Source organism: Falco peregrinus, chromosome 3, assembly GCF_023634155.1.
Source record: "Falco peregrinus isolate bFalPer1 chromosome 3, bFalPer1.pri, whole genome shotgun sequence".
Lineage (NCBI taxonomy): Eukaryota > Metazoa > Chordata > Aves > Falconiformes > Falconidae > Falco > Falco peregrinus.
Window position 1 is genome coordinate 119,076,146 of NC_073723.1, and position 21,792 is coordinate 119,097,937.

At 57.8% G+C, this 21,792-nt stretch overlaps 2 protein-coding genes and 1 long non-coding RNA gene across 3 annotated transcripts in view; 1 reads left to right on the top strand and 2 right to left on the bottom strand.

Moving 5' to 3' along the window:
* Positions 1-21,792, bottom strand: part of C3H1orf216 (chromosome 3 C1orf216 homolog) — a 203,513-nt gene that overhangs the window by 144,958 nt on the left and 36,763 nt on the right. The gene's annotated exons all lie outside the window — the stretch shown is intronic.
* On the top strand, positions 1,629-3,189 carry LOC129783999 (uncharacterized). The gene is made up of 3 exons (XR_008746243.1): positions 1,629-1,880; positions 2,151-2,243; positions 3,080-3,189. It is a non-coding gene; the product is annotated as an uncharacterized LOC129783999 (long non-coding RNA).
* COL8A2 (collagen type VIII alpha 2 chain) overlaps positions 3,639-21,792 on the bottom strand; it is a 31,376-nt gene continuing 13,222 nt past the window's right edge. Inside the window, exons 2-3 of the mRNA XM_055798324.1 lie at positions 11,156-11,338; positions 3,639-5,666 (exon numbers count right to left, since the gene is read on the bottom strand). Coding sequence (XP_055654299.1) covers positions 3,745-5,666; positions 11,156-11,321 — 2,088 coding nt within the window. The 5' untranslated portion in view covers positions 11,322-11,338 and the 3' untranslated portion in view covers positions 3,639-3,744. The remainder of the gene's footprint in view (positions 5,667-11,155; positions 11,339-21,792) is intronic.

Sequence of the window (21,792 nt, forward strand, 5' to 3'; positions counted from 1 at the left end):
AACTCGCAGCAGGAGGACTGCTTGTTCTTCATGGTCAGCTTTTGAAGCAATTTGTGCACGTGGCAGTCGGGCTTCTCTGGACGTATTTCACCTGTAACAAGTAATGTCTCCTCTTCCAGGTAAGATATCAGGCGTGAAAACGTATGTTCTTCTCTTTATTCTTTGTACTTTTAGCTTTGGAAAGTGATTTGCTTACAAGTCATTCATCATTTCTTCTGCGTGTTACTGCATTGACTACTTTTGCTGCCCGGGATGTGGAGGTTGGCTGTAGACAAGGTTGTGTAGATAGCAAAAATCCTAAAACAGTGTCATGGAAAAACCAGAAGGGAAAGGGAATCCCCAACACTTTGACTGAACTTCCTCAAATTAATAATTGCCAGTCTGGAAGGGTCTGGATTTCATCCCTTTTTCAGAATGGACTTCTGGAGACGGGAATCTTTTCCTTAATCACAACAAACATGCAGTGCCTTCTTACACATAAAAATATTAATTGGGAAACAAATCTGCTGGGAACAAGTCAGCTGGATTTGGGAAGGAAATGCAGTGCAAGAGGTCTGTATGACTGGTCTCACCAGCAAGGCTGGGCAAGCCCGTTAATAACAGGACAAAGGCACAGCTGAGCCCACCTTTTATACAATAAGTTTTATTGATGTTTTGTCAATACAATCAAGTACTGTAGTTTTAGTTCTGAAGAGAAGGCCAGTTTCTGATCACAAAAAGAGTGCATTTTAAACCAACTTTTACTATGACAGACAGTGCATGTAATAAGTATTTACAAAACTAAAAACTTCTATATACTAGGTTAGAAATGAACATACTAGAGGCAAATTTAAAAAAAATAGTAAGAATTTGTATATAAAAATGCACATTGTAATGCAGTTTTCATAATTAAAAATAGACATACTTCATCCAACCCAACCTTTTTTACTATTGTGATTGAAACCAAAATCCCATGCGCTCACACACACGACAGAAAATAATCCTTTCTGCTGGCGAATATCACGTACTCAGTACTCCAGAAAAAAAATTCTTCCTGACAGTGTCCAGTTTAGTGAACAGCCTCCCTCATCCTGTGCATCGTTTTTCTAGCCTAGCTCTATGTGCGTGTAATATCTTTGCCTTTCAATTACTGTGTAAATGTAACAGGTTATATAGCTGCGGAAGGTTGATTATGGTTTATGCTCTGCACATGAAGGGAAAGTGAGATTGCGAAACAGTATCTACAGCACTGAACGAGTTAACGTCTCGGTGTGGTTATAGTGAGTATTTTTGTCATTGCTTTTTGCCAGCTAGAACAAGAAGTTTTGAGTAAAACAAAACAGAACAAAAAAAAAAAAAAAAAAGATGGAATGTAGGTTAGAACACAGTATAAATAAGTTGCTTTGCTGAGTAACAGGAGGGAGCTTCCACCCCAGCGCGTGGCTGGGGGACGAGAAGCTCCTGGCCCTGCTGCAGGTAGTGTGCACGCCCGCGCGGTGGGAGCCAGACCCCGCTGCTGGCACCAGCTCGAGTTCCTTGCTGTTCTCCACAGGAAAGACACTTCAATAAAGGAGACGCAGGCCCTATCCTAGCACCCTCCCCTCCCAAGCCTGGGCTTGAAGAAAACATCTGAGCTTCCACTTTTAATTTTAGGGACTTTTTTCGTATGGCTCCTATTCCTGTTGGGAAGTAACCTGTTACGATCAAAACCCAGGTGGTCCTGACACCTCCCTGCCTTTAGGAGTTACAAACGTCCAGTGGGATCAGACGCTGGGGCAGCCTTTCAGCTTGAGAAGGTTTAATCTTTCTATGAAACTTGCAGCTTTCTGGGGAGAAAAATCCCGGGGAGGGGGACATGCCAGGCCCAGCAGGGCAGCAGCTGAAGCGCTGGTCTTTCAACTGTAAGTTTCCTTTTTGTGTATCTTAATTTCAGGGATAGGTGTGTTTTTAAAAGGAAGCCCTGGATGGCAAGAGGCAGAAACACAGGACAGACTTAAGGAGAAAAACAAACAGAGAAAAAGAAAAGTTGTTTTAAGTATCTTGTACAGTCCGTCTGGAGAACAATCCCAAGTCCCATTCTTGCTACATTTCTTTGGCCATTGAACAGGCTTTAGGAAAATTCAAGGGTAATCGTTGCTCAGCTGGTGACCAAATTGTTGCTGCTTTCTCAGGGATGTGCCTTTGCAGAGGGACACGCAGTGTAACGCATGCGGATTAACTTCAGCAGCGTGCTACTTGCCTGGGATGAGGAGAATCATTTTACTGTAAGTGCAAGTGACAATGACTATTCTACCATGAGAAAATCTGCAAAGCAACAGGGTTCAGTTGCTCCCTTTACCAAAGGACAGAGCAGCCAAGTGGTCAGTATCCGTGCATCCCTTTCCCAGAACCTTGTAGCTCATATTCAGGTTGGTAACATTTCAAGCATTAGTGAGACAAAGTGGTAACAACAGACAAACATGATTGGTTGGCTTTTTTTTTTTTTTAACTTAAGTCACAGATCGGCACCTGGAATGATGCACTGTTACAGGTACATATTGCACTAGACTTGTAAATTAACATTGTTAAGTAGATAATAGCACCGTTGTAAAATGACTGAATGGAATGTTAGAACAAACACTATTTTTTCTTAATTAAAAGATCCCCAGAGAAAGGGGGGATACCGATGCAAAAGTTTACACATCCCGAAATAGTGAGACAGTAAAAGCAAGTTGTCTATAAGTGGCACTTCGGAGAAAGCACCCCTAAACCTTCTGTCAAGCCAGGCTAGAAGCACCGTAAGCCAGGCTTGCAGTGCCATCCTTGGGTTGTCAACAAATAAGATGCTCACAAGGCCAAGCAAGTCTTTGGGCTGCAGGGAAATGGACAGGACAGAAGTAGCCCTTGGACTTGCTGGTAGCTGAATTCACTCAAGAGAGAGGATTGTTGTGCATCCCAGGGGTCCCAGCTTCCCACAGCGGGTTTGGAACAGGTTGTCTGTCATCCTCCCAGATACTGATGGCTGGATGTTTTTATTCCTAAAGGTGCTGGGTGAGGGAGGGTTAAAAGTAATATTTACTTCTTGTAAGAAGGTGCTTATGCAAAGTGTTCCACTTTGTAGGATTGTAAATCCAACCATACTGAATCCAGAGTGAATCGGAGAGACTCCACCTCAAAGCACAGTCTGAAAAAGTAGGCATCCGTGAGACTGGAACTTGGGCATCTGATGGTTTGGGAAGGGAATTTCTCAATCCATCATGGATCTCTGCTGCTGTACAGGCTTGTGATAAGTGCCTGGGACCCCTGCGCTGGTTAGCAAATACACCATCCACTACAACAGCTGTATTTATTTAACTAGTACTCAAAACGGGAAACAAGGGCACTTGATTACAGACCAGAAGGGGTCTGGCCTTCCAGAGGGGACCCTCCCTGGATCACAGAGCGGTTTACTGCAGAGCCAGATCCTTGCCATCCCAAGTGCGTTCCTGTGTTTGATGTACAGTCAGTAGGGTAAAATTTATTCCAAATACGCTTTGCTGAGGAAGTCACTCCCCTCCCTCCCTTCTCCCTCCCCCAAAAAAGATTGATATGTGTCTCCTTTCCAATTACCCTCTTGACTCGTGGATCAAACAGCTTGAAGCAAGGTCCCACGACAACGGCTTGCGCGTTCTTCCCAGTGATTTTTCTTTTTTGTATTAATTTTAAAAAACTTTTTTATCAAAAAAAAAAAAAAAAAAAGACAGTTTATGGCTAAAGTGGGTGAAAAGGAAACATGCCCAGCAGCCGTTATGTGGGGCAAAGCAGGAACCCAGAGAAGGAGGAGTGGATGTATTCCGTGGAGTACAACCCGTTGGCCTGGTCCGAGGGCATTTGTACCCAGACTTGGTCATTCTCCTTGAGTTCAAGCACGGCACTGCCCGAGGCCTGGTCCAGGTAGCCCTTTTTGTACTCGTCGTAGGTGTAGGTGGCAGGCACGTTGTTCTTATAAAGCGCCACCCAAACGTTAGTCCCTTTGACGTGCACGTGGTAGGCAAAGTAGTAGATGCCGGATACGGGGCAGGTGAATATCCCGGTGACTGGGTTGTAGCCGTTGTGCCCATTATACAAAGTCCGGTCAAACTTGACCGGCATGCCCGAGGCTGGGAAGGGGGAGGTGAGGATGGCGGTGAAGGCTGGTGCGATCCGGGCAGAGAGCTCTCCTCGGCCGTACTGCGGCTTCCCTGCCTTGCCGTTCCCCAGCACGGCCCCCTCCACGCCTCCGTCCGGCAGGTGCAGCCCCGCGATGCCAGTCTCGTCGAACACCCCGGGCGCTCCCGGCGGACCGGGTGGCCCTGGCGGCCCTGGTGGCCCGTTCATCCCCGGCGTTCCTGGCATTCCTGGTGGGCCGATGGGTCCGGCCATGCCAGGCTCGCCAGCCTTCCCCTCACCAGGAACCCCTGGGAGCCCAGGCTCTCCTTTCAGCCCTGGTAACCCCTGAGGCCCCATGGGACCCGCGGGTCCTTGCAAGCCCGGGATGCCCGAGGGGCCCCTCAGCCCCGGCTGCCCTGGGATCCCACCGTCCCCTTTCGGCCCAGGCCCCCCCGTTAACCCCGGCACCCCTGGGAGGCCAATGAACCCTGGTTCTCCTTTGGGGCCTGTTGGGCCGGGGGGTCCCAGTGACCCAGGCAGGCCCCTTTCTCCCGGCACCCCCGGCTTCCCTGCGAAGCCATTGGGGCCCTGGTCGCCACGCATCCCTGGCATCCCGGGGGGGCCACTCGGCCCCACGTCCCCTTTGGAGCCAGGCAGCCCGTGCTTGCCCGGCAGGCCCATGGACCCCGGCGGGCCTGGCGGCCCGATGATGCCAGCAGGGCCCGGCTCGCCCGGCTCACCATCAATGCCAGGCTCCCCCTTGTCGCCGATGGCTCCCGGCACCCCCGGCTGCCCACGGTCCCCTTTAAGGCCGGGCAAGCCCGGCTTCCCATAGCCCGTCGGGCCTGGCAGGCCAGGGAGGCCGCGGATCCCGGGCTCCCCTTTCGGTCCCATGGGGCCCTGTATCCCTGGCACCCCTGCAGCGCCTGGCACCCCGATCCCGTCGAGGCCGGGGGGCCCGCGGGGCCCCATGGGGCCAGGCTCCCCGTTGACACCAGGCCCACCCGGAGGGCCCATGTCACCCTTCTCCCCCGGTGCACCCGGCAGGCCATCGAGGCCGGGTTTTCCAACGCCGACAGGCCCTGGGGGCCCCGCGGGGCCGGGAGGGCCCCCGTTCCCTCGGGGCCCCGGTAACCCTGGCTTCCCCACGCCATTTTCACCCTTCATCCCTCGCTCCCCGCGGGGACCTGGCTCTCCCTTTGGGCCAGGCTCGCCACGAAAGCCGGGCAGGCCAGGGCCACCCTGCGGGCCCGGCTTCCCATTGACCGAGATGCCGGCTGGCCCCGGCAGCCCCGGGGGGCCAGGCAGTCCTCTCGGCCCTTGCTCTCCTCGCATGCCGGGCTCACCCTTGGCACCAGGCATCCCTTTCATACCCGCCTTGCCGGGGAGTCCTGGGATGCCGGGTTTCCCAATGCCAGAGAAGCCGGGGGGGCCAGCAGGCCCAGGCTGGCCGTGCATTCCTGGCTTCCCCGTGCCCGGCTTGCCCGGGTAGCCGGGGGGCCCTGGGGGTCCGCGTGGGCCAGGCTTCCCCGGTGGTCCTGGCTCCCCTTTGAGGTCCATCGGCAGTAGCGGCGGCATGTCTGTGGAGAGAGGAGACATGGAGCTTTAGTGGGGCCGGTGGACGGAGGAGCGTGCCTGGTGTGTGATGCCCTCAGGGTGTTAAAGCCAGGGGCTTCGGCACTGCTGGGGTCTCTGCTTGCAGGAGCGCCCTTCTCTAGACATGGTTTGATTTAAACATGGCCACGGTGGCTTTCTGGGCCACCGAATCAGCAGGAGTGTCTTGAGGCAAGACCTTGGCCGGAATCCAGGGTACTAATCCAGGCCTTACTCCATCCATCCCTCCAGAGAGGGTGTCAACAAGACCAGCAATTGCCGTCGGCTCTGGCAGTGTTGCTTTGTGATGACCTGCTGTGAGGTTTTTTTAGGAGCTGGATTCAAACCTCCCACTGCCTCACTTCCCAGCGGCCTTGAAAGCACCGTGGGATTCAGTCGCTCCTGCCTGGGCTCAGCCGAGAGGATGGTGACGGAGCAAGCCAAGGCTGAGGATAATCCCTCCACCCCATCCTGCGAGTCCAGGGCCTCAGGAGACCTTTAATCCTTTTGGATTAAAAAGAAAACTCTTGGACATGTACTTGAGAGACTGAAGAGGTGATTCATGTATGGGTTAAGACATGCCCCCAGTGCTCACTGGCTCAGCTCCCGTGTCCAGCAAGGCAGAGAAAAAACTCAGCAAAAAGAAAAAAAGCGCTGAGGATGGAGGAAAAGCCAATAGCTGCAAGGGAAATGCAACCTTGGTTATGTCCAAATGAGTCAGCCCAGCTGGGAATAGGCCGTAACCACTTGACATTTAAAGAATTTATAGAGGTCTTTTGCAAACGGATATAAGAAAGAAACTAATGGGCTGAGAGACTACAAAGCCGAGGAGAGCCAGATTACATGCCCACCGCAGCTCAGTACTTAAAGCACAGGCGTAAGCATAAATAACTCCTTGAGGCCGGCCCAGGCAGGGTGTTGCTTCCCACGTGACACCGGGAACGGGCGAGAAAGAATAAATCTGACAAACTCTTTTTTGGGAAGCTTGAAATGAAGGAAACACTTGGCAGTCGCATGTACATGGGACTGTGATGAAAAATGCAAAAGGCAGAGCAAAGGGCCTTGACATCCCGGGCAATTTTTAACTAAATCTGCCTGAGGTAGATCCTTCCAATTGGGAACAGATCTGCACAGGCAAGTTCCTGGCATGGGAATGAGTCCCGTCTGGGATGGGGGCAGAACAGAGGGCTGCGTGCCCCAGCATGGCACTGAGGAGGAGGTGGGGGGTCCGACCCCGAGGTCTGCCAGAGTGGCCCCCAGCCGGGGCATTCAGCGAGCTGAGCCGGGCCTTGGGAGCACGGACACCCAGAGCACCAGGATCCGCCAACACGGAGATTTTCTCAGTCAACGGGAAAAGATTAGCGGAGATTTGAGACACGTGAAAAGAATAACTGTGGCGGCAGCAGGCACCGTTCCCGGTGCATCGGAGGTGGCTCTACCTTTCCTAAGCACAGCAATTAGCCCAGGCCATTTCCAAACCTGGTGCCTGCTTGTTTTTCTTTTGGTAATGGAAACATTTTCAGAGCTTATCTATATATCAAAGCCTGGCCCGCAGCCTAGGCTGTAATAGAGGTCACTTGGCTGTCTTGATTACGGAAATACTTGTCTGTCATGACACTGCCACTAGATTTCTGCAAATCTCCTGCTCCTCACCCCAGAAAACGGTGTGGGAAAGAAGACAAGGGAGATGTGAAGTGTTGCACTGAAGTGGATTTCTGGGGTTTGAATTCTGGAAAAAATTTTCTCCAGAAAATTATTTCAATGTGTTTTCTGTCATCCCGCCCCCCCTTTTTTTTTTCTTCTTGCAATGGTTTGTAAAGAATTAGTTTTCTAGGTCATTTTGCATGGAATCAGAACAAGGATCTACAGCTGAGCCCAAGAAGGAAGGAAAAAGAAACACACTCTCACACAACGCAGTGAAGAGAAACGCCAGGCGAGAGCTGCCAACTTGCAGGCGGCCAAAAAAGCAGACGGGAAAACCAAACCGGGGACGTTAGCGGAGAGAAACTGGGACATGGCAGCCGCAGCGGTATCCAATTTCAAAAGCCCATGTCTTACCACAGACGCATGTCTCAGAGCTCTGCATTTCACAGCAGCAGCATGGGGTTATGTGTTCCCCTCGAAGCATGAACAAAAGCTGCCATGAATGCTAATGCAAAGAGCCAGCTGGGGCAGCGGGAAGGGGAAGGAGCAGGCACAGCCCCTGCGAGCTCCTGCTTGGGCACCACAGAGCTTTCCACCTCCCGAGGAGCATGGACGCGTCCAGACAGATCCTGCAGCCACTCCGGAGCTGCCTTCGTCCCGGTAAGAACCCCTGCACGCCTGGAGGAGGGACCTGGCAGCATGGACTGGCCAGCAAAGGAATAATGCAGCAGGATGGGAAGTGGTTCCCAGCCACGAGCAGTCAGCAGCGGGTCTGGCCAGCGCGGCCGGATGACACCGCAGGAAGGAGAGGTTGGCTGCTCCATGGCAGGGCCACGCCGAGCTCCTGGTTCCAGTGCTGCTGCCAAGCCCTGTCTCGTGAGAGTGAGTTTCACAGGCTCATAGGGACATTGCCTGGGACCAGTGTTCCTGCATCTGTCATCCCATCCCTCTGTTACTGCAGCTCTTGTTGCAGCGGGTGCCCTGAGCCGTGCGGGGAGGCTCAGCACAGCACAGCACCAAGCCCAGCCACAGCTCTGACAGGTGGAGCTGCCGTGCAAGGGGATGGCGGTGAGATGGGAGCAGACTGCAGAGAGGAGCATGGAAGTGGCAAGGTTTCCACGTCGGCAGGAGCTAAGGGAAAGGACCTCTTGGCCGCATGCATCAAGCAACAGCCCCACAGGGACTGCAGGATTGAGTCCCTTTAACAGCAGCGGGACCTGTGGGCCACTGGCTCTGGGGACACCGTGTAGCAGCAGCCCAGGCGCTGCCCAGCACCTGCCTGCTCCCACCTCCTGGGCAGCTCAGCCCTGAAGTCCTTGACTCTCCATGGAGCTTGCCATCGCCTGGGGAGGTGAAAAGTGCTCCTTTACCTTTGCAGCTGAGGCCACTGCCCCGAGGTGAACCCTCTGTGCGGTGGCTAGAGGGGAATATTCTGCTTGCCTGGCGTAAGCCCCTGCCCCGGGCATCACCTGTGCTGTATCGCTGCCCCGAGGTGGGCTACCACTGCCTTGGCTCCCCACGTGCATGGGGAAATGCCGAGCTCCCTGAGCCCTGGCCAGCACCCAGCAGTGGGTTTACCTGTCTGCAAGCTGCACAGACACGGTTTTAACCAAGCCAGAATAAAACCCAACTGTGCAAATACCTGCTGAAATGCTTTTAGTGTTTTAGCATTTCGCAGCATCTCCTGCCCAGAGCTGCCTCCGTGCTCCTGGGGAGTCTATTTTTGGGTCAGAAAAGGTGTCTGGTACCCTGAGGAAACCAGCCCTGCCTCTCACTGGATGGCACCCGCAAGCCTGCATTGCCCCCCGGGTCTGGCCTGGGCCCCCAGGTGGGGGTCACAGCTCAGGGGGGCCCACAGAGCTCCCCATCGGCTTGGGGGTAACCTGCTGGGGCACGGCACGGCCCTGCGCCATCGCGGCGAGTCAGCTGAGCTCCCTGAGCAGGGCAGAAGGCCAGCAGGGATTTTCCTTGCCAAATGAGAGGTTAAGCAGAGATGGGAGCTCGGTGGGATCCAGGAGGCACCAGCTTCCCCAGCAGCCTCCGTGCAGCCCCCTTGCCTGCATCTCCCTGCCCGTTTTCTCTTTCCCAGGGGTTTTAGGAGGGTAATGTCCAGGGGACTCCTGTGCTCTGTCCTGCCTCATTGTCCCCTCTAACCCGTGCCTGGTGTCACCTGCCAAAGCTCGCACCCAAATCACACCTCGCAAGCAGCCCGGGGTGCTCACTCCTCTCTCCGCCGCAGTTAGCAGGCAGTGCAAGCCGCTCCAGTGTATAGGAAGAAAAGGAAAAAAGAAGGAAAAGCAGCGGGGAGATATTTGAATCCAGTCCCACCAGCAGCCGAAACGTTCCTGCGCTACGCTAGAAGGTTTTGTCTCTGGCTGGGATTCAGGGAGCAGCTTTACAACAGCTGGGAAGGGGGCAGGGAGGTGAGGGGGCTCAGAGCATGCTTCAGCTCCAGGTTTTGCTGTGTGTTTTCTGACATATGTGCTGAGCTGAACTCCTGATAAGCCATTCAGCCCAGCAGTAAATCAGCCACCGGCAGCCAAGCCTTCTCCAGTTTCTCCTCGCAGAGCCAAGACTTCAGCTCCCCGGAGGGTCTGGGTCTGTGTGAACCCAAGGCGGGGGCTCTGGCAGCTCTTCCCAAGGGCCAAGCACTGACCTGGTGGGTGCGGGCACCGGAGCCCCAGCACTGCCCCATCCCGCCGGCTGGCCCCGGAGAGCGCGTGGGGAACTGCTGTGTTTGGCATGCAGGAAAAGGCTCGGACCTTCCCCTCCATCTCGTCTTGAGCCGAAGGTACCGTGCTGCTGCCCGGGGTGCAGCGGGGGTTGTGGGCACCTCGGGCAGGTGCTGGGGGCTCGCTGGGCAGAGGGATGCCCCGATGAGCCGAGACGTGCCAGAGAAACTCAATCCCACTCAACAGGTGTGGTGTTTGCAAAGACCCCAAGTTCCTGAGCAGCTCCCCAGGGGGTGTGCAATTAACACATGCTAATGACCCTCCTGCTGTGGGGCACAGTGGGCCCACCTGTGCCTTCTAACCTCTGGCACCCGTGGCCAGGGCTGGGTATAAAATGAGCCCTGGGCTGGCCCACGGGACTCCAGCGAGGGCAGGGGCTCCGGGCTGGAAGCGGCACGGGAGGCTCGGCTGCGCGGCACGGTGACCTCGGTGCCTCTGCCCCTCTCTGCTGGCACACGTGCCTCGGCGGGGAGCGATTTAACATGTGTGGAGTTCCTGGTCGCTGCTGTCTGAGGAGGAAATGTCTCTGCCCTGCTCTTCCCTCGCTAGGCTGGCTCTCGGCTCCGGCCCTGGCTCTCTTTTCTTTCCCAGCTGGTGCAAAACACAGCCAGGGAAAACGGAATAGGTGGAGGAGTGGAAAAAGCCTTGCTGGGATGGCTCATGTTTAACAGCAGTGAGAGGGAGAGATGGCGAGTGCCAGGACTCCCGTCCCTGAGCTGTGCCCCAAAGCTACCGGCAAGGACGCGGGACGGGGGCAGAAGGCGTGTGGGTCCCCTCTGAGCGCCGGCTCCCGGATGGAGGGACCCCGGGGTGCTCACCCAGCCCAAGAGGCTCTGCTGAGCCTCTGTGCCCATCTTTGTCCTTCTGCACGGGGTTAAGGAGACCTGAATGGCCCCTCTGTGCTTGGCCAAAGATGCCTTGGACAGCAGCACCCTCAGCCACGCCATGCTGCTCCCCGGGGGCACCGGCCCCGGGGGTGAGGGGACGATGAGTGCCTGGTGGCTGCTGGATGCTACGGCCCCATCCTGCTGTGCCAGCAGGTGTCCCAGGCAGCTGTGGCCCCATGTCCTCCCCGCTGTCCCGCAGAGCGCATCCCTTACCCAGGTACTGCCCTTTGCCTTCACGGAAGGGGGGTCCCAGGGGTCCCTTCACCATGGGCTGCATGTACTTCACTTGGGCATAGCCCGCCACGCCGCCTCCCGCTGCCGAGCGAAGGCCGACCACCATCACCACGACCAGCAGCAGCGTCACAGCGTCCGACAGCATCCTGCTCCCCACTGCTCCTGCAGACAAAGCAACAGTGAGAGCGGGCACCTGCAAGCCCTGTTCGCACCCTCTGTCACACAAGGATCAGCTGGGAACCTGGGAAGGATCCTGGCAGGAGCAGGACTGCCTTGAAATTGCCTTTTTCTGAACCACACGTGCCCTGAACGCGTTACCCTTCCCAACATGTGCCGGCTGGGAGATGCACAATAAACACACAGTTTATGAGCAATAACTAACGACGAGCACCCAGCAGAGCCTTTCAGAGCCTGCCCCGGTACTTGTTTGCCTGGGGTTATTTCCATATCAGGCTTGTCTTACATCTTTTTAACGTATAGAAGAGGAGGGGAAAAAAAGGCAGGGTGAAACCCACAGCCCACGGAGCCCTGCATTGCTGTCACATCTCTCGAGCGAGCAGGGTCTCCTCTAACAAAAGCCACGTCTGCTCTGGCTGTGGCTCCCGTGGGCTGCCACTGCCTGTCCCGGGAGCAGCTGGGTGGGTGCCGCATCTCCCAAACGGGTGCTGCGTCTCCCAGTGGGTGCTGGACCAAACCCACAGTGTTGCAGCCTGAGACTCGCTGCATTTGTGGCTCAACTGCAGCACTTTGGGAGCTCGCTTGGAGGGTGAGGGTTCGAGCCCTCAACTGGGAAAGCCCAGGGGAGGGCTGCGGCACTTGGGAGCAGCAGCTTCTGCCTCAAGTGCCTGTTTATTTAAAATAAACATTCTCTATAAATACACCTTTCCTCTAGCAACTTTTTTCTCTGCCAGCTCCATGCGCGGAGCTGCAAACAGATTGATTTGCAAAGAACATTTATTTTCGCAAGCTTAAATAACACGTGATGCCAAAGAGCTTTGCTGGTTTTCCTCCTTCTTGCAATAATTGACCCGTGGTGGTTATTAATGAGAATTAAGCTCTCTGCCTCTCCTGCCGGGGAGCAGGGGCAGGGCTGCTACGCGTTGGGATTTGATTGGAATTTCCTGAATCACTTTTGCTGAAGCAGCATTGGAAAAAAAAAAAAAAAAAAAAAAAAGCTGCAGCCTGGAGAAAAAAAACACCCCCCCAAAACCCCCTAAATTAAAACAAAATTTAAGCAAAGGGTGGGGGGAGCCCTGGCGGGGGATTGTTCCTGATGCTACAAGTGCTTGGCCGGTCTCCAGTGATGAGGCAGCCTTGACCGCTGCTCTCCTGCCTGGTAAAAGCCCATGGAACCGGGTCCCTTGTGCTCCCTGCGCAGTGCCCGGGGCTGGAGGGGACAGGGACAGCTCTGCCACTGCTGGCACAGTGGAGCCCGGCCCCTGCGGGGATGCAGGTGGCCATGGCAGATGCTGGGAGAGGAGGTCTGCTCTGCCCATCCTGCCGGAGCCAGCGGGACTGGTGCTGTGCCATACCCACCGCAGCACCCGCGGGGTGGGGGTCACGGCCAGGCTCCAGCCCTGCTGTGGCTTGGGTGGGCACAGCCAGGGACACGCGTGACAGCCACCACCAGCCTCCTTGGCGGCACGGAGAGGGCCTTGCCGGCGTTATTGTTTTTCTGTCTTCGGGGTCGAGAAGAGGAACGCTTATTTTTATGAAGCATTATTTTACAAGGATTTGTTTAAGGGAAAAAGAATCCCATTTTAAGGGATTGCAGCTGTAAAAATACAGTTTCTGCTAAATAAAAGAGGAGAACAAACCCCTGAATCAGCTATTTATTTGTTTTCCTTACCTGGTATGACCCCTGTGCCTCCACCTCTAACACCCTCCCTTCCCTGCTCTCTCTTCTCCCACCTGGGCTTTATTCACCCCTGCTCCTCCCCTCCACGGGGGTCCTCCCAGGATGCTGAAATGAGCCCCCGCTAGGGAAGCAGCACCCTGGGGTGGCCCAGCCCCTCGCTGCTGGGTGCCACAGCACGCTCGCCGACGTCCCCCTGTCCTTCTGTGAGACCTCAGCCCTTGGAGAGACACAGGACTGGGGGAAACCGGAGCCGGGGGGAAGGGAAAGGGAGGACAAGGTGATCCAGCTGCTTTGGCTCCGACCGTGGGTTTGCAGCGCGCCAGACGCGAAACCAAGTCCCGCTGCTCCGCGCCGAGGTGGCCGTCTGCAACCCGGCGTCTCCAGACACGGGCTTAGCTCCTGCACGTTCTCCCTTGGTCCAGACGGATCATTCCACCTGCCCCCGCTCTCCCAAGGGGCTGTGGGAGCAATGGGGGGGGGGGGCCCTGGCCTGACACCTCCAGGCACGTGTCTCTGTCCCTCAAGGAAAAGGGGTCTCTGGTGCGTTGCCATCGCCCACGGCAGTGCCCGGCACCGGGGCAGGAGGCCTCCCATTACCCGGGCTCTCCAGGCGGTGATTTAATAAGAATAAAATGGAAACATCTGGAGTCTCACATGATGGATAAAGTGTGCACGACGTGTCTGTGAAGAGGCTCTTTCATGCCTGAAATCTCCTGCGTTATGAAATGATAATTAATCACCACGAGCAGCCGTGCAACATTCTCGTCTCCCAGGGCAGGTTGCAAACGTCGGCTGGTTCATGGTGCAGATGGGGTCACTGTGCCCCTGATGGCTTCGCCCAGGTTTCGGTGCCACTCCAGTACAGCCAGCAGAAATCCCAGGAGGAGCCACTTTTTTCCCTCCTGGAGCAGGGGAGATGCTTTGGGGGCTCTGGAGCGCAGCCCCTCGCAGCCCCAGCGCTGCAGGACAGGGCTCACCATGCTCTGCTGCCGGGGCACCATGGCCAACCACGCTGCCACCCTTTGGAGACGGCACCAGCCCCCCTGGCACGGTCCAGTAGTTCAACCACAACTGCTCCTGGCGGAAAAGGCAAGCCCAGCAGGAGCAGCTAAGCCAGGAGAGTTCGCGCAGGGGGAGCGCACCAGGGGTCCAGCAACGCGGTGCTGCTCCCCCAGGGATGCTGGAACAGGGATGGGGCTCGGCTGCTTGGCTCCAGGGGGAGTGGGGGCCCGACCCAGCTACAGCTGGTGCGGCGGCGCGGCACGGAGACCCCTGGCATGGCTTCAGAGCGCGCCGCCGCCGTGCTAACTGTGCAAGTGTCTGCTCCCCTGGCAGTCGGTGAGTAGACGTGTTAAAAACCCCTGGCACGCAATGAAAGCTCCAGGAAAAGGAAAAAAAAATCTCACACTTAAAGCATGAGAAAGGAGACAAGAAATGTCACCTTGTTCTCGCAGGAGCGCAGGGGCTCAGGCAGCTGGAGCTTGTGCCACCCCCAGCACTCCAGAAACACTCTGTGGCTTGTGCTACTCAGCCCGGCGCGCTCCCGGCACGCTGCCCCTGGCCCTTCCCAGTGGAAGGGGGCTGCTGCCGCCCCCCCGTCCCCCTCTCCCTGCAGCATCCATGTCAACGCTCCCAGACACCCACAGACCCAGGGGACTTTCCTGCGAGCAACACGGCCGCGCGCTTCCCCGTGCACACAACCAGGGGCTTGTTCGCTGCAGCTGATTTATGGCTCCTGTTATTTAAATATTAATTATGGGCCTGGCAGGCAGGCACCGCGCCTGCGCCCTTCAAGGCTAATTATTTTTTAAGTCAATATATGTGATCCACAGGGGATCTGCGATTGCAATTGAAGGTCAGTAAAATGGAGAACTTGTTTAAACCTGGCAGTAAAAGCATGATCTGCGCGGGGCACGGCGCGCCGCTCGCTGGCCCTGGCCCTGCATCAAACCCAGCGCCACGCCAGCCCCCATGGAGGGTTGCTGGGGCACAGGGATGAGCCAGGATGGGACCTTCGGTGCGTTTCAACCATGCGCCCAGGCTCACTGGTGTGGCCCTATCCCTGTCCTGATCCCCATGCCGAGCACGGGGGCATGGGTACCACTTCTGCAAATTGTGGCAGGAGCTCACCCCGGGCTGCTGGCGAGTGGTGGGGAGCACCTCACGCACTCCCCCGGCGCGGGTGGACACTGCAAAGAGAAAGCACCGAGAAAGCAGCCGGCGTGTGTGGGTGGGCTGGAGCAGCGCGGGTTTGGACGCCGCCATGTCCCATCGAGCCACTCCATCCTCCGGTCATTTACAATAAAAAATAAAGCAGGGAGGTTTTCCAAACCCAACACGGGGCTGGACTGACTCCAGTGGGAGGTGGATGATTTGGTTTGCACTACACATGCTTTAAAAATAATAATAAAATGAGTCAAAAACAAAAAGTGAGCTATTGAAACAGAGAGCGAGCACGTTGTTTCCGTAGGCCGGGCTGCGAAAGCCAAAGGCATCAGGCAGCAGCTCAGCAGAGCAGCGCCGGGGCGCGGGGAGAGGCTTGGCACAAGCTGGTCCTTAAATGCATGAACCTGATCTGATCCAAAAGCTGCTGTATGCGCCGCACAGACCCGGAGCCTCGCCCACCCGTCAGCCCAGGGAACAAGAAAACATTTTCCTTGACGCAAAAAAACCCCATCCACCCCACCCCATCTGCAGCAGCCTCCTGCCACCCCTGCAGCACCCGTGCCTGGCCCCGGCGCAGAGCAGGCTGGGCATGGCACAGAATAGCACGGCATGGCATGGCACGGCACAGCATCCCATGGCATGGCACGGCACAGCATGGCACAGCATGGCACGGCACGGCATGGCACAGCACCACACAGCATGGCATGGCACGGCACGGCACGGAACGGCACAGCACTGCCCTGCAGCACAGCCCCGTGGTGCCTCCAGCCCAGCTTGCAGTGGGTGGTGGCTGTGTCCATCCATACTGCTCTGGTCCAGGCAGGGGTTGCAGCCAAATTATCTCCGATGCGGGGGGGGGGGGGGGGCTCCATGCTAATTAACTCCTGCGGCGTTTGCAACTACTGCGGAGGCGGTCAGGGCGGAGGGCTGAAGGAGAGGCCACGGGCTGAGCTGCTCTGGGTAGCCACCAGCCCGCTGGCATGTGTGAAACTCGGGGCACCCGTGGCCGTGCCAGGGCGCAGGAGAGGAGCTGGCCTTGGGGGGCTGCAGCGGGGGAGCTGCTGCGGCAGGAAGAGCCCGGGGATGGGTGTAGGACACAAGGCAGACACACGCAACCTGGCTGGCAGGCAGCTGCTGGAAGAGCTCGCTGCAAAACCCAGCTGGGTGTTTCTCCCTGTCCTGACTCACCTCCTGACACGCCTGAGCCATCTGCCATATGCAGGATCTGCACCCTGCCCCACCGCGCTGGCCGGGCGATGCCCCGCGCTGCTGGCACTTGGGCCATAGCAGGGGCCTGTGTGGTGCACGCTGCCCACGCTGCACACTGCCCGTGGTGCACGGTACCTGTGGTGCACGCTGCCAGCAGTGCACACTGCCTGGTGCACGCTGCCCACAGCGCACGCTGCCCAGCTGCCTGCGCTGCATGCTGACCAGTCCACGCTGCCCACGGTGCACGCTGCCCAGTGCACACTTCCCGGTGCACGCTGCCCCGTGCATGCTGCGCACAGTGAACGCTGCCGGGTGCATGCTGCCCATGGTGCACATTACCCGGAGCCAAGGAGCATGGGGTCCGGCGGTGGTGCTGACAACAGGGTCGGTGCTGCCACTTGATCCTGAAGCCGCTGGGTCAGGGATCAGCTAAGGCGGATTAATGACCCTCCACGTGTGTGTGCCGGGAGCACAGCAAGGCGTGAGCCTGCCGCAGGTCACAGCTCAGGGCTTAATCCCTCACCTCCAGCTGTCAAAACTCCTCCGCTGAGCGTGGGGGACCTGGCTGATCACTGCCGACGTGCCTGGCCACGGCTGGAGCCGAGAGTGCCCGTGGGGATGAAGCCATCCCTCGGGAATGGGGAATGGCGGGCACCATGGCATTTGGAGACCTAGACAGAGACCTCTGGGTCCGTGCTGGCTTGGACCCAGCTCTGGGTAGAAAATCCTGGCTCGAAGCCACAGAAATGCCGGGTTCTGCCTGGGGCATGAGGCTCGGCCCAGTTCACCGCATCCCTGGGGTGCCGTGGTCCCTTTGCCAAAATACAGCTGGGATATTCCCCCGGACACACATGGAGGCGAGTGAGACCCAAGGGACGTGTCCCCCCACTCGCCCCGGCCCTGACGGAGGGTTTCTGCACCCCAAACTCCCCAGTGCTGTCCTCCCCCCCCACCCCACCCCGCCAGCCCCAGCTCCACCGAAATACCAGACTGTGCACAGCATTAATAGCAGGGTTGCCTGCCAGGTGCATAGTTTGACCAGTCGGATCACACATGCCAAACCACAGGTATTTTATGAGACGTTTCCTGTTATGAAGACATTTTTGTGGGGATTCATTTTTTTCTTCCCTTCTTCTTCCCCTCTCCTCCTCTTCCCAGCGGGATGGTGGCCTGCCCAGGGGGCAGCAGTGATGCCATCCCTGATGGCCAAAAGACGAGCAGAGCAAGAGCCAAGTGCCGTAGCTGGGGCATGCAGCAAGGATGGTGGTGCCGGAGGGTCCCATCCCCTTTGCTGCCCCGGCTGCCGCTGGGCAGGGTCTGGAGCCCCTCTCCTGGGGGCTGCGCAGGGTCTGTGCAGGCCAGCAGTGGGGGCCATGCCGCACGGCGTCCCAATGGCTGCGTGAGCCCCGGCTCATGCCGGTACCTGAGCACAGCTTCTTGTGCCTGGATCCTGGTGCGGGATGTGGACCATCTGCACAGATGCCCCGGGGAGGGACACGGGCTGTGAGCCCCAGCGAGCTGCAGCAGCTTGGGGGCATCGCTCCGAGGGACGCACACCGGCACAGCCAGCCAAAGCCCCCCTGCTCCGGGGACACATCGCTCTGGTGGGAAGCAGTCGGTGTCTACCCCGGGTCTGTGGGTCAGACGCCACTTTGCCCTCACCGCTCCTGCGCACGGGTTCTCGTGTTTTCTAATGCAACGGGTATTTTGCAAAGAAATCTGCTAAGCCTGGAGGGACCCGCAGAGAGCGATTCCCATTGCAGGGAATTTGCAGGCAAGTGGCCATCAACCGCAGACATTTAAACTTCCAGCCTCGTGCTGGGGTCATTTGCTTTATTATAACGAGCTGCAGTCCGGCCCTAAGCCTTTTGGGGCAGGGGTGCTCGGAGTGGCCAGGGCAGCTTGCTCGGGGGGGGGCTGCTGCCCCCACCGTGGGCCAGGATGTGTGGGGCAGGGATGCCCCAGAGACCTCACGTGTCCCCATCCACACAGTCCCTGCCGAGAGCTGGGGTGGTGCTGCCGGAGCCCACTGCGCCTGCATGAGCGTTGCGAGGGATGCAGCTCCTGCGCCTCAGCGAATGCAGCAACGCTGCCGCTGCCCAGCCCCACAGCACCTGCGTGGGGGGATGCGGGCGATGGAGGAGCAGCGGGAGCCCGTAACAGCACCAGGGGAGCCGGTGCCGTGCGGAGCCGCTGGTGAGGGCAGGAGCCCTACGGTGCCTTCAGAGCTCACTTGGGAGGACCTTGCCCTAAGCTGGACATCTCTGCCTGGCTCTCCAAGGCCTCACCGCAAGCACAGCAGCATTTTCAGCCACTTCCTCAGCACCTAATGATCCATCACTGGGATGAAATTTAGGGCAGGCGATGAAGGTGACAAGAAATGCCCAAGCTGCTGAGAGCAAAGAGGAGAGGCCAGGTCTGAACGGACGTTCATTCCTCAGTGGATTAGGTTTTAAGCAGCGAGCAGCTGCTCTGCTCGACCATGTCCAGGAGCTTCTCCTGCCCCAGACCCCATCGCCGCCATCCCAGCCCCTCCGTTCATCAGCCCCGACACCCGGCTCTCCTCTTGCCACCTTCAAGGATCCCCATGGTGGCTCCAGTTGCAACAAGGACCCTCAACGGCGGCAGCTGCCCTCCCACAGGACAGACACGCTCCATCCATCGCGGCCTCGCACCACGCTGGAAACAGGCTCTGGAGCAGCGGGAGCACACAGGGACAGCAGCTCCCGAGCTGCTCTCAGCAGAACTGGTGCCACTGGTCGGCACCTCGCTCCCCGGCACAGCGTTACCACCATGGCGTCCCCCACGCTGGTGTTTTCCTGGGCTGAGCACCTCACCAGCACCGCCCTCCGCTGCTCTCCCAGCTGCCCAGACATGACGGCAAATTTGTGAGCTGCCAAGAGAACTTCTTCTGCGTGAAACACCAAGGAACATAACCCCAGCCTCTGCCCGCCGGCGAGCCCGGCTGCCCGCGATGGGAAGCTGCCTTGCAATGTTTATCCTAACAGTCATTTTATTTTAATGTCAGGGGTTGAAATCCTGTCTCTGGGTTTTGCTGAGGCCTTTGATCTCCGTTTCTTCTCCTCTTCCAGTTTTTTAGCAACACCCCCAGGTGAGCCTGCGTGCTCCTGGCTGATCCCGTGCTGCCTGCATCCCGCCTGGCTGGGCAGCCCCTGCTCCGGCCCTGCACGTCCTGCAAACCCCTCTGCTGTAACACGCCAGGGAAAACAGCTTCACCCCCAAAGCCGCATTTCCTTCGGTGTGAGCATTTAGGGGGTGACCCCAGAGCCTGGCTCTCAGCCCCCAACAGTGCAAGACCCCAATGGGGGCACCCCCAGCTGCACCAGCCTCCCCCATCCACTGCAAATTCTCCTGGCATGACCATTCCTCGGCTGTCACCGCTCCCCGTCCCGGCGGGTTGGTCACAGCCCTTGGGACCACATTAGCCACGTGCCTCTGCCCAGTGCTGTTGGCTGCAGGTGATGGGGACCTGCCCCAGAGTGGTGCTGGGGGCCAGGCAGGTGCTGTGCTGCCGGTGGGGTCCGGGCACGGGGTCCCCCCACCGCCGTGTCACTGAGCCGGCCGCTGCACCGCTTCTGGGGTTAGCAGGGGGAAAATATTGTTTATGCTTCTCTAATATCTGCCTTCTGTTTTGCATTTGCCATTGCTTCAAAGATAGGGAGCCGCCTCTGCCAAGATTCCTGAGGAGATATCCTCAGCAATGCCGACCACGCTCCCCACCGCACTCAAAGAAAACAAATGTCAGGCCAAGGATTGATATGAAATAGTTTAAAAATGAGAAAAAGCTGCCTTAGAGCTAGGTTTACATTAAAATAAATTTCAGGAGCGGGAGCCTGGGCTGCGTCCCTCGCCGGCAGGCGGGCGGCAGGGGCGCGGGGGGATAGGGTTACCTGCCGGGGCTGTGCCGCAGCCCTGCCGGCACCACCGCTGCCCTCGCCTCGGTGGCACGTGGCACGTGGCCCAGCACCTGCCGCTCCCTGCCCGCGCCCTGGGGGCTGCCCGGGGTGAGAAGCTGCCCCCCAGGGACAGCGGGGCAGCAGGGGGTCCCAGGCCCCAGTTCTGCCCCCTGGCACCCCTCCGGGCAGCACGGGCACAGTGACCCTCCCTGCCCCATTTGCTCAGCAAACCCCCCCCGGGGTGGTCGCTCCCCTCCGAGCCACCCCCACCCCTGCCTGGGATGCACAGAGCATCCCGCCGGGGACCGGTACCTGCGGGGTGTTGGGTGGGCAGCGGCAGAGCCCAGCGAGCTGCGGGGCGGCAGGGAGGAGGAGTGGGGGCTGCACCCCTCCAGCTGCGGGGCCCCTCGCCGTGCCCGGGGGGGTGACTGACAAGCCCAGCCTTGGGTCGGGGCAGTCAGGGGGTTAAAGCACGTGGCTTTGCTGTGCTCACAATTAGCCCAGTGAAGAAAATGAATGGTGGCTTCTCTCTGGATGGTGGGGGCTCCTGGCAGGACCCTCGTCCCCCACTGCCCCACAGCCAGAACCCTCCCATCCTGCTGCCCTGAGCACCCCATCCTTGTCCCCACCCTTGTTCCCATCCCTGTTCCTGCCCTCACCCCCATTCCCTGCTGCCCCCGGGGCCGTGCACCGGAGCTTTTCTGGCACAGCAGCAGCACCAGAGCTGCTCACACATATTCACACCCCAGCGACGGGATGGAGCACACGCTTTTCAGGCAGCATTTTAGTTTATTTAATTTAATTTAATTTATGTGAGCTGATGCGAGATCCCAGCAAGCCTGAGGTGTTCACTGGAAACTCTGACAAGACGCTACCACAAACCACGCTCCCGCCGCCCGGCCGGCGCTGGCCCCGCTGCCGGCTTGGATTTCAGGTTTTCCTCCGCACGCTGTAATGCCCTGGATTTCAGGTTTTCCTCCGCACTCTGAACACCCATTCCAGTTTGACCAGCACCACGGTGGGTGCCCAGCGAGGCTGCGCTCCCAGGGCTCCGCAGCACTGCGGGGCTCCGTGCACTGATCCCACTGCGGGCAGCCCCCGCGCTGCTCCCCAGCACGTGCCTTTCCGTTGGGACGGACACGGGTTGTGTAAAACCAGGCTGATTTTTTCCCAGAATATTGTTTGGAAAAAATTTGTCTGACACTGTCACAAGATGTTTCAACATCACTGAATCAGCTGCTTTGATTTTTTCAATTTGTTTTGTTGTTTTTTTTTTTTTTTTAAGTTTCCACATTTCCTTTGTCTTGGAGCCGAAAGCCTCACAGGGAATTCCAGCAGCCCTGCTTTCCTGAGGATTACACCAAAACTCCCATTCCCCCAAACCCTGTGGCAAAGCGAGTCCCACGGGGCAGCTCTGCTCCCCTCCTCTCCCGGAGTTCCCGGGGCCTTGCCCAGCTGGGTGCTGC